This window comes from Zalophus californianus, chromosome 9 (assembly GCF_009762305.2).
Source record: "Zalophus californianus isolate mZalCal1 chromosome 9, mZalCal1.pri.v2, whole genome shotgun sequence".
In the NCBI taxonomy this organism is placed as follows: Eukaryota; Metazoa; Chordata; class Mammalia; order Carnivora; family Otariidae; genus Zalophus; species Zalophus californianus.
Window position 1 is genome coordinate 124,543,024 of NC_045603.1, and position 14,150 is coordinate 124,557,173.

General features: G+C 39.9%; 1 protein-coding gene across 1 annotated transcript in view; it reads left to right on the forward strand.

Annotated features, from left to right (window-relative positions):
- Nucleotides 1-2,619: 2,619 nt before the first annotated feature.
- CUBN (cubilin) overlaps nt 2,620-14,150 on the forward strand; it is a 265,132-nt gene continuing 253,601 nt past the window's right edge. Inside the window, exons 1-6 of the mRNA XM_027595548.2 lie at nt 2,620-2,798; nt 3,184-3,313; nt 4,232-4,327; nt 4,868-4,906; nt 7,795-7,896; nt 8,555-8,658. Coding sequence (XP_027451349.2) covers nt 2,686-2,798; nt 3,184-3,313; nt 4,232-4,327; nt 4,868-4,906; nt 7,795-7,896; nt 8,555-8,658 — 584 coding nt within the window. The 5' untranslated portion in view covers nt 2,620-2,685. The remainder of the gene's footprint in view (nt 2,799-3,183; nt 3,314-4,231; nt 4,328-4,867; nt 4,907-7,794; nt 7,897-8,554; nt 8,659-14,150) is intronic.

The window sequence follows — 14,150 nt, forward strand, 5'->3', positions numbered from 1 at the left end:
ATGTCAGCTAGAGTTGAGTAGGTGAGCTGGAGGTAAAATTCCTCAACTCACCAAAAGTCAGTTAGACCTTGAAAGGATATTTCTTTCTTGTTTTTTTTTTTTTTTCTAATGTGAGGGACAATTAAGAATTGTATGCCTAGATTAGGAGCAAAGAAATTATCTCTACTTTGTTTAATAATAAGCACATTAGTAAAACAGGAAGTTCTTATTGAGATCACGCTGGAGACCTCTTCTACTGCACAAAAAGATTTGCTGAGTACATTCATATACCTTAAGAAAGTATAATCATGAAAATAGTTATGGTCATAGCTCAGAGGGATAGAATTGTCCTTTGTGTTGGAAGATTCTACCCCATCCTATTTCGTCCAGTTCTAAGTTGACAAATAGTTCACCATGTCAAGCTTTTCCCCCATCCCCACCCCAGGTTGTTAAGCTCTTAAACAAAACTTGGGCAACTGTAAGTTTAAAGAAATATATTCATCTGGAGATACCATTTATTGCATTATGCCCATTTCTTAAAACAGACAACAACATAACAAAAAAACCTCATTACTTAACCTCAGTATCACCTCAAGTAAACAGCAACTTGCCAGCTATTTTTCTTGCTATTTTTTAATAGAACATGTGTAAAATGGTGTTATATTTCTCCATATCAAACTGTACTGCTTTATTTAAGGGGGTAATTTTATGTAGATACTCTCTAAAATTTTTGATGGCACTTCCAAGTTTTTCACAGCCTATTTTTTCTAAATCTTTGAAAACAATGAGTCTACATGCAAAGCATCCTTTTATTTCTTCAAAGGGTTTCCCATAGCAACTAGTTCCCATCCCATCTTTCTAACTCTGGTTTCAATTTTTTTTAATTGTAAACTATACCTAACATAAAATTTATAATTTTAGTCGTTTTTTAAAAGTTTTTATGTACGTATGTATGTATGTATTTATTTATTTATTTAGAGAACAAGGGGAGGGGCAGAGGGAGAGAGAGAGAGAGGGAGAGAGATCCTAAGCCAACTCCACGCTGAGCATGGAGCCCAACGCGAGGCTCACGATCTGAGCTGAAACCAAGAGTTTGACGCTTAACCTAATGAGCGATGCAGGTGTCTCTAATTTTAAACATTTTTAATGGTCGGTGGGATTACATACTTTCCTTTCTCGTTGTTGTGTAACCGTCACCACCATTCATCTCCGGAACTTTTTTCATCTCTCCGAAGTGAACCTCTTGTTCATTAAACAAGAACTCCCTATTCTCCCTTCCCCCAGCCCAGGAAACCAATGCTACCTTCTGTCTCTGTGAGTTTGACTACTTTAGGTTCTTCATATAAGTGGAAGCATACAGTATTTGGCCTTTTGTGTCTGACTTATTTCACTCAGCATAATGTCTTCAAGGTTTATCCATGTTGTAGCAGGTGCCAGAATTTCCATGTTAAGGCTGAATAATATTCCACTGTATGCATGTAACATATTTTGTTTATCCATTCATATCTGTCAATGGACATTGGGATTGGTTCCATATTTTGGCGATTGTGAATAATGCTGCTGTGAACATGGTTGTACAAATACCTATCTGAGTCTCTTTTTTTCAGGTCTCTTGGGTATATATCCAGATGTGCAATTGCTGGATCCCATGGCAATTCTGCTTAATTTTTTAAGGAACTGCCATACTGTTTTGTAACGGCTGCAACATTTTACTTTCTCACAAAGAGTACACAAGGGCTCCAGTTTCTCCACATCCTCACCAACACCTGTTCTTTTCTGGGTTTTGTTTGTTTGTTTTGATAGTAGCCATCCTAATGGGTGTGAAGTGGTATCTCATTGTGGTTTTGATTTGTTTTCCTAATGAATAGTGAAGATGAGCATCTTTTCATGTGTTTTTTGGCAATTTGTACATCTTCTTTGGAAAAATGCCTATTTTCTTTGCCCACGTTAAAAAGGGGCTCTTTTTTTTATTGTTGGTGAGTTATGGGAGTTCTTTATGTATTCTGGATATTAACCTCTTATCATATATATAATTAGTGAATTTTTTTCGCATTCTCTGAGTTGTCTTTCACTGTGTTGATGGTGTCTTTTGGTATACAAACGTTTTTTCATTTGCAAATCGTCCAATGTATCCGTTATTTTGTTATTGTTGCCGATGCTTTTGGTGTCATATCCAAAAAATCATTGCCAAGTGCACTGTCACAAGCCTTTCCTCCTTTGTTTTCTTCTAAAGAGTGTTAGCTCCCATTTTTAGATATTTGGTTCATTTTGAGTTAATTTTTTTGTATGTGGTGTAAAGTAAGGTCCAGATTCTTTTTCTTTTCTTTTCTTTTTTTTTTTTTTGCATGTGAGTATCCAGTTTTTCTAGTATCATTTGCTGAAAGGTGGCTACTTCTTAAGCAAGGATTGTTTTCGTGGATGTTTCCAAAGCAGTTTGTTACTATTTCAAAGGTCAGAGAGGTAATGATTAAGTTGTGCATCACTTAAAGGTAGATTTTGACCTCTCACAAGTTGAAGATCTAAGATCATTTACACCCCTTGGGAAGGAAAAATAACATAGCCGTCAAGGGCAAAGAAGAGCGAACTGAAAAGTTGCAGGATATTTCACAGGCCAAAGTACATCTGCCTGATTTGCTTTCTCTCAAATCCCACACTCGGCTGGAGGGCTTCCTTCTTCCTGACAACGGAGGAGGGTGGCTGAGGAACATGTTATCATCTTTTCTTTGGAGTTTGGTTATTTTGTTGACATTTGCTGAATCAAATGGTGGAACTGGTGAACTTGAGCTGCAGAGACAGAAGAGAAGTACTGAGCTCCAGCAGTAAGTAGACATACGGATTATTGCTGCTGAGGGTCGAGGGCAGATGGTCATTAGTTTCCACAAATAGCCAGAGAAGCAAAGGTGTAATTTTTCTTCAAGAAAACAATGATGTTGAAGATAGATAGGGAAGAACATTTAGATTGATGTAGGGGATTATCTTCTACTTAAATTATTCACTGACCATTTTGCAAATAAGGCGAGTATGCAATTACTAGGAGCCATCTCTAGGAAATCTGCAGGGAAGAAAGGGCAGATTAGCAGGGAGAATTTGGTTGAGCTGACCACAGAGCGAAGGTGTAAGCAGTCTACAGATATTCAGTGAGAAACGTTGTTTAAAAATTACATGTGCTCATCATTGATGCATCCTCTGGTTTGACTTATATAGGCCTCGGATGGCTGCAGAGAGGGGAAATTTAGTGTTTCTTGCTGGGTCTGCTCAGAACATTGAATTCAGAACTGGATCCCTGGGAAAAATCAAATTAAATGAGGAAGACCTTGGTGAATGTTTACATCAGGTAATACAATGGAAATATATTGAAGTAATTTTGTATATCCATTTAGAGTCATTTAATTCAAGAGGTCTATATGAATCCATACCTTAAATCTTTAGCCCGGGGAACCTAACTGGAGGTGAGGAAAGTCCTATAAAGAACAATGCCCCAGGGTTAATGATGGGCAGAAGGAGAAGTTCTAGTGGGAAGTGGCTCGTGGTGGGGGCTTATGTCCTCTAATCCATCTAACCCAAAGAAGGGCCCCAGGGTCATATTGGGACTCCTTCCCAAGAGGAGAAGGAAGGAGAGGGGCCAGAGAAAGATGAAATGTGACCAGTTTACTTGTGCCAGAGAACAGGTTTGGCCAATTATTCTCCTGCCTTCCTGAGTGTTTTCAGTGTCCATTAGTTCCGGTATCACACTGGTGTATCAGTTGTAATGTTAGAAGCTAGCATTATTTAGAGCTTCCTAGGGGCTATCCAGTGTGCTCCACACTTGCTGTGCGTTATCCCATCGAACCCCCACAATTGTCCCGTGAGCTTGGCTTTATTATCACCCTGTTTGTAAGGGAGGTAAAGGAAACATGCAGCAGTACAACAGCTCGCCCAAGGACCCCCAGGAAATGGCTGAGCCAGGATCTAAACCCCAAGCAGTCGGTCTCCAGGCCAGGCCTCTCAACGAGCACTCCCAACTGTTATGAGAAAAAATGCAAATGGAAAGTAGCTTGATGTGTTGTTACTGAAAAGGGCGAAGAGAATTATGCCATGGCTATTTTAGTCCGATGTTTATTATACATGGCATTGTGTTGATTTTTACAATAATGGGCAAGATCTTGGTGCTTAAAAAAGAACAGGACTCGACTTTAAAAAATATTTTGTATCTATAACAGACGCATGACTTTTTCACTAGCTTTCTCCTCCTCCTTTACCTTTTTGAAATTAGATCCAGAGAAACAAAGATGATATTATAGATTTAAAAAGGAGTGCAGTCGGTCTACCTCAAAATATTTCCAGTCAAATCCATCAGCTGAATTCTAAGGTAAGTCTGACATCCGCATCGTTAGCACAAATGGGTTTTCCTAATTCAACTTTGTAAGTAACCATTTTGCAGAAGACATAGTAACTTTTCATCCTCTTTAGAAATTTAGCATTGTAATTATGGACTTTTCAGTTAGATGACATAGGCCTAATAGGGGATGCAGAGGTAGTGATGGGCAGAAGGTTGTAATGCTGTGACAAGAGCTTATTGCATAAGTAGGTCTTGCCCACGTTCTGATAGAACCTTCTTATTGGTGAAGTGGGTGAACCACTGTCATTTATGAAAATTCCAGAGTTGCTGTGTGTAGAGAAGCAATGAGTCAACTTATCAACGCCTTAAAAAAAAAAAAATCTATATGATGGAAGGGAGTAGGAAGGAAGGGGAGCCTGAAGGGAAGAGGAATGAGGAGGGAAAAAGCAGTAAAAAAGGAATCAACAGGCAAAGTGAGTCCCCAGCAGAGGGGAAATTTTAGGAAAATATGCCAAGGGGCAATATCACATATGAAATGCTAACTGATGCTTTCTCTTCCCTACTACTTAGCTTGTGGATATGGAGAGAAAATTTCAAAGCTTACAGCAGGTAGGTCCCATAACTACTACTTATCTGACATCTTTCACTGAAAATACACTAGAATCATTGATGGGGCTTGCATTCTTAAGGTAGATGGATAATCCATACCAAGGACTTCGCTTTTTCCTATAATTTAATTCTCAGCACAGTTCATGCTTCCCAAGATACGGATGAGGAACCTGAGTCTCAGATAAAGTAACCAGTCCCAGGTCATTGGGCTTGTGAAGCATGTGAACTAAACCTGTCAGCTAGTGACCCCCCAACTTGCTGATTCTGGCATCTAGGACTGAGTATTGAAAGGCCATGCATCAGGGTGCCTGGGTGGCTCAGTCAGTAGAGTTGACTTGATTTTGGCTCAGGTCATGATCTCGGGGTTCTGGGATCAAGCCCCACGTCGGGCTCTGTGCTCAGTGGGCAGTCTGCTTGAGGATTCTTTCCCTCTCCCTCTGTCTCTCCCCATCCCCTTCCTAAAATAAATAAATAAATCTTAAAAAAAAAAGAAAAAAGAAAGGCCATGCATCTTCTACATTAAACTCAAAGGCTTGGGGTATTCACAAAAATATTTTTTTTAAGTATTTATTTATTTATTTATTTGACATATGACAGAAATAGAGAGTGGGAGAGAGAGAGAGAGAGAGAGAGCACAAGCAGGGGGAGCGGCAGGCAGAGGGAGAGGGAGAAGCAGACTCCTCACTGAGCAGGGAGCCCGATACAGGGCTTGATCCTAGGACCCTGGGATCATGACCTGAGCTGAAGGCAGACACTTAACAGACTGAGCCAGCCAGGCGTCCCACAAAATATTTCAAAATTCCTTAAAAGTACATTTGCTGGTAATTAAATTTGAGAGGTCTCTTAGAGTAAACCTTCCATAACTTTATAAGTACACGCTTATAAACTTGTCCTTGTAATTTTAGACCTCTCATCTGTTTTGAAGTTGGCTGATGTTTTTAAGGTTTTCATGGAAGCTATAACCTTTTACCCAGAGAAATGCACAGAATGTCCCCATATTAAAATTTCTGAATAAAAATTAGGAGATTCCAGGCTGAAAATCCCTGTTCTCATATTCTGGATCTGTTGTGATTATGCTTCAAGTATGGTCCTCCATTTTGGTGTTTTAAACTTGGTGAGCAAATTCATGTATATATGCCCTTTCCTGCCTTTGATAATAAATTGCTCCTCAGCCTTTATCTTTTTCAGGGAGTAGTTGAATGAATGAAAATGTGCAAAGAATCATACCTCTGGAGCACGGCACAGTACTATAACCTCCAGTCTCCTAGAGTGTTTCATTATTGCTACCAGAGGTCAGAAGCTGGAGACCATGGTCAGATGACCCCAGACTCTCCCTCCCCCCACCCCCCAGGAAGAATTTTTTAATGATTTTGGATATAAGTGCCTTTTATGCATTCCAATAGGGCAAGTGCTCTCTGGTACTATAGGCACCATCATTTCCCAATATCTTCCTCTGATTGCTTACTGATTCCATTTCCTGCTGGGGCTCCATAGGCTTTCAAGTTTTAAAGCACCAGACAACGTTGCTTTTGTGTGCCAGAGAACTTCTTCTTCTTCTTCTTTTTTTTTTTTTTTAAAGATTTTATTTATTTATTTGACAGAGAGAGACACAGCGAGAGAGGGAACACAAGCAGGGGGAGTGGGAGAGGGAGAAGCAGGCTTCCCGCAGAGCAGGGAGCCCGATGTGGAGCTCGATTCCAGGGCCCTGGGATCATGACCTGAGCCGAAGGCAGACGCTTAACGACTGAGCCACACAGGCGCCCCTGTGTGCCAGAGGACTTCTAATGAGTTTGTGGTTAATTTCCATAATCGTGTCCTCTGATGAACAGGCCTATTTGTGGTACAGGGCACAAAGATAGATGGGATCATGGAAGAAAACAGAGTCCAGAAAGAGACCCCCACATGCGAGGTCACCTTGCTTTTGACAAAGGAGGGGAGAGATGGGTTTGGCAAGAAATGGTGCTTAGTCAGTTAGTTGGCTACCCTCTGGCTCTGTTTCATCTGTAAAATGAAGGGAACAGACATGACTGTCTTTGTGAGTCACTGGATAAAAAAAAAAAAAGTCATGAATAATTTGCCCCTATTTTAATTTTAATTTTTTTTTAATTTTATTTTTTAGCCCTATTTTAATTTTTGACACAGAGAATTAGGCTACGAATAGGTGAAGTTAATAAAATAACTTTTCTTGCATAACCACTCCTCTTCTCTAAAGTTTTCTGCCCCCCAAAGGCATTACAAACCTTATGAGATTGGAACTAGTAGCTGACATATGGTGAGATTCCCCAGGTTGTTTAGACAAAGGCAGGTCTGTTCGTGACTCTGGTCTGAAAGTAGTCATGTGAGCGCGGGAGTAGAGGGTGTATTTAAGCCCACATCTCGGACAAAGGGACTGACTTGGAGTGAAAAGAGTTCAGTCATCTTAACCCACAGGAGGAGGGGTGGCAGCAAAAGATGATCAGATTTCAAATGCTTATCTGGAAGGACCCAAGAGAAGAATAGCAACCAAAGAACCGGAATTCCCACTTTGTTTTCTTAGTACAATAGGCATGCCCATTATTATTCCCAACCTGAAATCTTCACTCTTGTCCACCAGCGTCTCTTTCTGAGGTGAACAATGCTTTTCCAAAAAATAGAGTATCTTCTCCCCTTGTGCCTCATCCCTGGTGAAGGAAAATGCATAGGACTGATCATGTAAAACACTTTGTTTTTTCCATGGGAGAGTTGATTTGAAGAAGAACTTTCAGTAATGGATTTAAAGTCTGGAGGAGGACCCTCCCTTGGCCAGGAGTAAAATGTAGTTTCACATGTGCCCCTGCCCTGAAACATGCCTTCCTTTGCTGCCTGCTGAAAGTACGATGGTCTTGCTGACTGCCCTGTCTTTGTTTCAGACGGTTGACAGCAAGGTCTGCAGCAGCAATCCCTGCCAAAATGGGGGAACTTGCCTCAATCTCCATGATTCCTTTTACTGTATCTGTCCCTCCCAGTGGAAGGTAAGTCACTTGGTCTTTGGTTAAAAATGACAATGAGTCAGCATCAGCGGTTTCTTTGGAATCATTCGGATATATTTGATTCTCCATCCAAAATTTCTAGAATTCTGCGGTCTCCCAGATCAGGATGAATTACACCATGTATGCCAAAATCCAAACAATGGCAAGCATGACTGCATAACCCACTGAGCCATCTTAAGGAGTCAACCCCCTTGACTGCATAACTACGTGGAAGGGCACGATATCTAGGCTAGCGTCAATTTAAATTGTTCAGCGCTAAAAGTACTAAATGAATCTTGACGTAGCCATGTAAATTTTCTTGCCCTTTTCCATTAATGGTGAAAATGTTCCTGAACATGCGCATTAAAAAAATTAAGTAACTATTCCCAGGCATAGCCTCATAGTAACATGAGGATTAGTTAGTATAAGGATTCTTCTTGTGTGATTGGCGTGATTTTACCAAGAGCTCTTTGGCTCCCTTAGGCCAAATCTGAGTTCAAGAGGAAGGATAACTGGATATTAGTATTAGTGTGATTGTATCTCACTTAACTGAAGACTTCTTTATTGTGCATATATAAATCCTTGAGCATATCATAGGAATATTGGCCCCAGATGCTTCTGTGACCCATAGCACCTGACTTTGTTCTTTATATGAATGCAGGGTCCTCTGTGCTCAGTTGATGTGAATGAATGTGAGATTTACTCAGGAACACCCTTGGGATGCCAGAATGGAGCCACATGTGAAAATACAGCAGGGAGTTACAGGTAATGTTTCTCTTTTCTTTTCTCTTTCCTTTCTTTTTTCTTTCTTTCTTTCTTTCTTTTTTCTTTTTTCTTTCTTTTCTTTCTTTCTTTCTTTCTTTTTTCTTTCTTTTCTTTCTTTCTTTCTTTTTTCTTTTTTCTTTCTTTTCTTTCTTTCTTTCTTTTTCTTTCTCTTTCTTTCTTTCTTTTCTTTCTTCTTTCCTTCTTTCTTTCTTCTTTCCTTCTTTCTTTCTTTCTTTCATTAAATACATTTTTGAAGGACTGAAACATCGCATAGTTAAGAGCATCCATGATTAATTACCAGTATTAGCAGCAATAGGTACTCCTTGGAGCAATATATAGCTCTTATTTAATGATGTGTAGCTATTTATTTAGATGAAGAAAAGCTTGTGCGTCCTCAACTCTTACCCCATAAAGAAAGTCTTTCTCTGGAGTCCCTGAGGAACCAGAAGGCCCTGGTGGCTTCCATAGAGAGCATGGGTTAGTGAGAGTCAGAGCACTGAAGGGGCTGCTGTTGAAGAGCCTTAAGCAGAAGAGGGCTGCCCCACCATACCCGTGAGCGCATGCCACACCCATTCATTAGAGAAGTGAGCTGATAGCTTTAGTAAGGATGTCTTCATTCAAGTGCTATGGAAAATGTTAACCATAACAAGATGAGAGACTAAACTGTGGTTTTCTCCACATAGTTAACTCTCACTGCCTTTCCTCAATTAGCCATGAGGCCCCTTACCACAATCATCACACATCTCCTATCTTCTCTTCCAACCTACTCTGTCAAGTGGCTTGTCTACAGCATCCTCCTGCTCAGCTCAGCCATCACCCTCTCCAAGAAAACTTCCTTTTCCTTACTAAGTTGAGTTAAGCATCCCAACACCTCCATGTTGCCATCAAACTGTAAGAGTATTGGTTATTAAAGCTATAGTGGCTGACACATCAGCTTTTAAAATAATCAAGTCTGGGGCACTTGGGTGGCACAGTCTGTTAAGCCTCCGACTCTTGGTTTAGACTCAGGTCATGATCTTAGGGTTGTGAGACTGAGCTCCTTGTCAGGCTCCATGCTCAACATGGAGTCTGCTTGAGCTTCTCTCTCTCCCTTTGCCCTGTCATCCACTTGTGCTCTCTCTCTTAAATAAATAAATCTTTAAAAAAATCAAATCTAGAAATTTATGGCAGATCAACATCAAACCTACTTTTGTATAGTTCCTTAAAATCACTTAAAAAAAACACTCTAGACATTATCTTTCCCCATTTTTTTGGTTGGTCTTCTATATTCTGTGATTATTAAAAGGTAAAAAAGTTTATTCTGTTATAACATGAACAAATTTTTTCAATACACAGCGGTATAATCTCACTGGAGTTAAGAACAATTACTTGCTTTCTTACTAATGTCTCTGCTATCTTGTTCTCCCATTCCCTTGTAACAATAACCATTTTATTCTTTCCAGCAAAACTGAGTGCAGTAATTTTGTCATTTCCTTGTCATCTGTTAACACACTGTTTTCTCAAAAAGCAGTCACAATCCTTCTCTTTTTCGTGTAATTGATCCTTTTGTTCTTTGATCTGATCTTAAAAATTTTTGCTCATTCCAAGTCACAAAGTGAATTCATTCAAACTTCTGATAGATATTTTCATGAGCTTCATCATCGTGCGAAACCCAAATCAATCACCTCTGACTTAAATTAAGTATTATGTTATTGAAGAGACTTCTGCTTTCAGGACTTTGTATCTCATTTTAATGAACTCCCTGATCCCTGCCTGCTTTTATGAGCATTCAAGCTTGGGCTGGATCCAAAATGCAGGTCTAATCTTTCATTCCCTTGAAAGCATTATCTCCTGATCTCTGTTTATAGGCACTTATCAATGAGAATTGCTGCTCAGAGATACTGGAGGAAAATGACTCCTAGTGCAAACACTTTCTTGCCTTTCTGATATCCAGGAATGTCCTGGAGATTAGATCTCACTCCTGGTCTTCCTTTAGTATCACTGTCCTCTGGGGTCTTGCAGACCAATACCAAAGATTTGCAGCAGGTGGGATAGGACTCAAAGATCCAGGCAAAATTGATTTTTGTCTCCCCCCAGCACATTATTTTTACTCCTGCAAAATGGAAAAGAAAAAAAATTAATGTAACTATTTGCTGCATGTCAGAGATTAGAGTTCTTTTTTCCACGTATAATCACAAGAGAGAAAGAGGAAGAGAGAACCATTTTTATTTGTTGGGAGCTGCCTAAATGACAGATTCAACTTTATATGAGCAATATTGCATTCTCTTGTACCTTCCTATAAACAAACAAACAAACAAAAAAACAACCCCCCCCCCAAAAAAAAACAACCCAAGGACTCATTGTGGTGACTCTGGAAATGGTTTTGGTTTCTAGTCTGTGTCCTTCATAGATTTGCTGGAGGACAGTTAAGAACGAACATTTAAGTCAATTTTTTTTTCCTCTTGATATGAGGATAGTTTATGAAGCCCCATGAATTCCAATTGATAGCTATGAACTAAACACTCTAATTCAGGCATTTGATGGAGACTTTTGGGAGGAATAACAGAAAATAGAAAAAGGTGCCTGAGCATAAGACTATATGCTTGCTTTGTGGAATCTGTGTAATGAAAAAGAGAACATTTAGATACTTTCTTGTGTTCTATTAATTATGTGAGATTAAATGCCCGTTAATCAGTAGCTTCCCTGAGGCTCAAAACCTCTTCGGGAAACTTGTACGGACATTTGCTAAAGGAAAATGAGCCACTGTTGAATAATCTGGACCTGGAGAAATGTGATCACAACAAAGGGTTTGCTCTGGGTTGGGGCCTCATTCAGCCTTTAACTCTTGGAACCCGTTTACTTGGGAACACAAAGGAGTCTTTATTTAAAGGGATAATAATTCCTAATTATAAAGACCTCTGAAAGATAAAGCACTGTGCAGATACTAATTAATTGGAAGCCCTGTTTCATAGGAAACTTTCGGGTAAAAACTTTTTTTCGAGTAATGAAACTACAGCAAGGAGACCATTGTCTATTTCCACTGATTCCTGTGGCTGGAGGTCCCGCCCCTAACTGCTTCACACAGCCACCAGATAATATTTTGCCACTTCTGATGCTGTTAATGCCTCTTTATTCTGAAGAATTGATGCGTATTGTTCTCCTGCTTACTTTGGATTAAGACAGACCTTGGGATGCAAATTTGCCATGTATGGATGGTGTATATCATATACTTTGGGCTCAGATCTAGAAGGCTTTCTAGAAAAAAAAGTTGAGTTTGGTTTTTTTTCCTCCAAGAGCACAATGACGGTTCGCATATTTTATTTTATTTCTTTCCACTGTCATCACTGGTGGGTTTTTAAAACATGCAGAGGTTGAACGATGAGGATAATCTGGTTTTAGGTCAGTGGTAGTTAGGTATTAAGCTTATTACCTATTTCAGTTAGTCAGTTATGTTAATATTGAACTATGGACTCTAACATAAGTTAAACTATGACTATGAAAGTGTATTTGACCTCTTTTCAATTGCCAAATGCACTTGCAGTGTTCTTGAACACTGAAAAGCCCAGAACCAAACCAGCAATAGAAAGTCCTTACAGTGGTGACTTCTGCTGGGACGTATATAATTTATCACTCTTTTTCTTTAAAGGACATATCCAGATACCTTAAGAATATATTTTGCATGCAAACACTGTTAGCTTAAAAAGACACATAAAAATGTAAAGTCTTCGGGGCACCTGGTTGGCTCAGTCGGAAGAGCATGTGGCTCTTCATCTTGGGGTGGTGACCTCGAGCCCCTTGTTGGGTGTAGAGATTACTTAAACAAATTAAAAAAAAAAAAGAAAAAAGAAAAGTCTTCAACTAACTACCTTTCAGAATATGGGGATGTGACGTAGAAGAGCATGGGTGCAAGAGTAACACAGACCTAGGTTTTAATTCATCTTCTGCCAATTCCTAATCCTGTGGCCTTGGGCAATGTGAACCTAGCCAGTGAAATGGAATTAATACTTGTCTTTGAGGATCATAGCAAGGAAGCTAGGGGTACACTTGGCTGCCTTCCTTCCTCTGTTCCTCACATGAAGCTACATTTAAATGAAAGAAGTCTACTTTGTAGTTCTTTAGAGAAAAGTGTAGGATGAAAATTCACTCATCTCCAAATAAGAAGGAGGAGAGAGATAGAGGGGGTTTAACTGCAGGTCCATGAACCAGAATCTCCTCTCAAATCTTAAGTCATTTTCCTATAGCAAAGCACTTAGTGATAAGATAAACACAATTTCCTGAGTGCTTCCTATGGGAAAATGTCTTGAGACCCCAAGGTGAAACTAGTGCTCATGGATTGGCACTATTATGTTACAAGAAACAGGGGCAGAGGGAGTTATTATATTGTCTAAGGTGAACAGTTACTAGGTAGTATCAGGATTTAAAACTGGGGCAGTCTTGTCCCATGGGGTAAGAATACTCAGACCTCTTATACAGGATAAGCTCAGAAACCTAGGGAAGCTGGTTTAAAGATTCGAAAAAGTTCTTTTTGATGGGTGGAAATGGTGGTAAAATATACTTTTAGCATGGAAGCCACCTGGGTTCAGGGCTCATGTATGTATGTGAAATAGTGTAAAGTTCTATAGTCTCCAAGAGTCTAATGAAATATCCTAAAAGAGTATTCTGTGTAAGGATGGGAGAGGATATGAGAGGGAGAGTATGGAAAGAGAGAGATGAGAAGATAGTTATGGGCAGAGAATGAATAATTGAAAATTTTTTTAAAGTTTACTCTTCTATTGCTATTAATCTATGACCTTGTCTTAATGAGAAAGGCAACCTTGGAATGATCATATATGTAATTTATTAACAAGCAGATTTTACACAATTATATATTGGTGTTAAAAATTGCACCGGGACATAATTATACCAAAAAAAAAGTATTCATTTATCTGAAATTCCAGTGTAGTTGGGTATCCTGTGTCTTTATTTGCCATGTCTGGCCGCTCTACGTGTAAGTGCCTGGATGATACTCACAGTAGTGTTCCTCTCCATCTCTGGCCATGCTCAGTGATCTCTTCTTCCTTAGAACCCACAGAAAGGTGCCCCCCCAACAGATGTTTCTGGGGCCTTCTGTGGGTATACCCTGTTCTGTGCCCAGAGCGTGGCTCTTGCTCTCCAGACTCTCCTCTCCCACACATCAGTCACACATTTGTATTCCTCTTCTGACATCAGCTGAGCTCCTTGTGCCTCATCAACAAGGATTGTTAAAAGAGCTTCTTTACCTTATAGAATGGCCCCTTTCCAGAACACTGAGAAAGTAGTTCCTGGCCAGCCAGGTCCTCCCCGTTCCTTGTCTCTGACCCTTGACCCCCATGGTCAGCGGCTTCTGTGAGGGCCAGTGCTGCTCAAGGGCAGGCAAATGGTGACCTCTGGGCCTGGCTCTCCACTCCAGCAGAAGTGCTCAAACATGTGAAAATAAAGAAGCTTAGGCTCTGTGACCCCTTCACCTGCTTCCCTGCCCCAGCTTGCCATTCTCA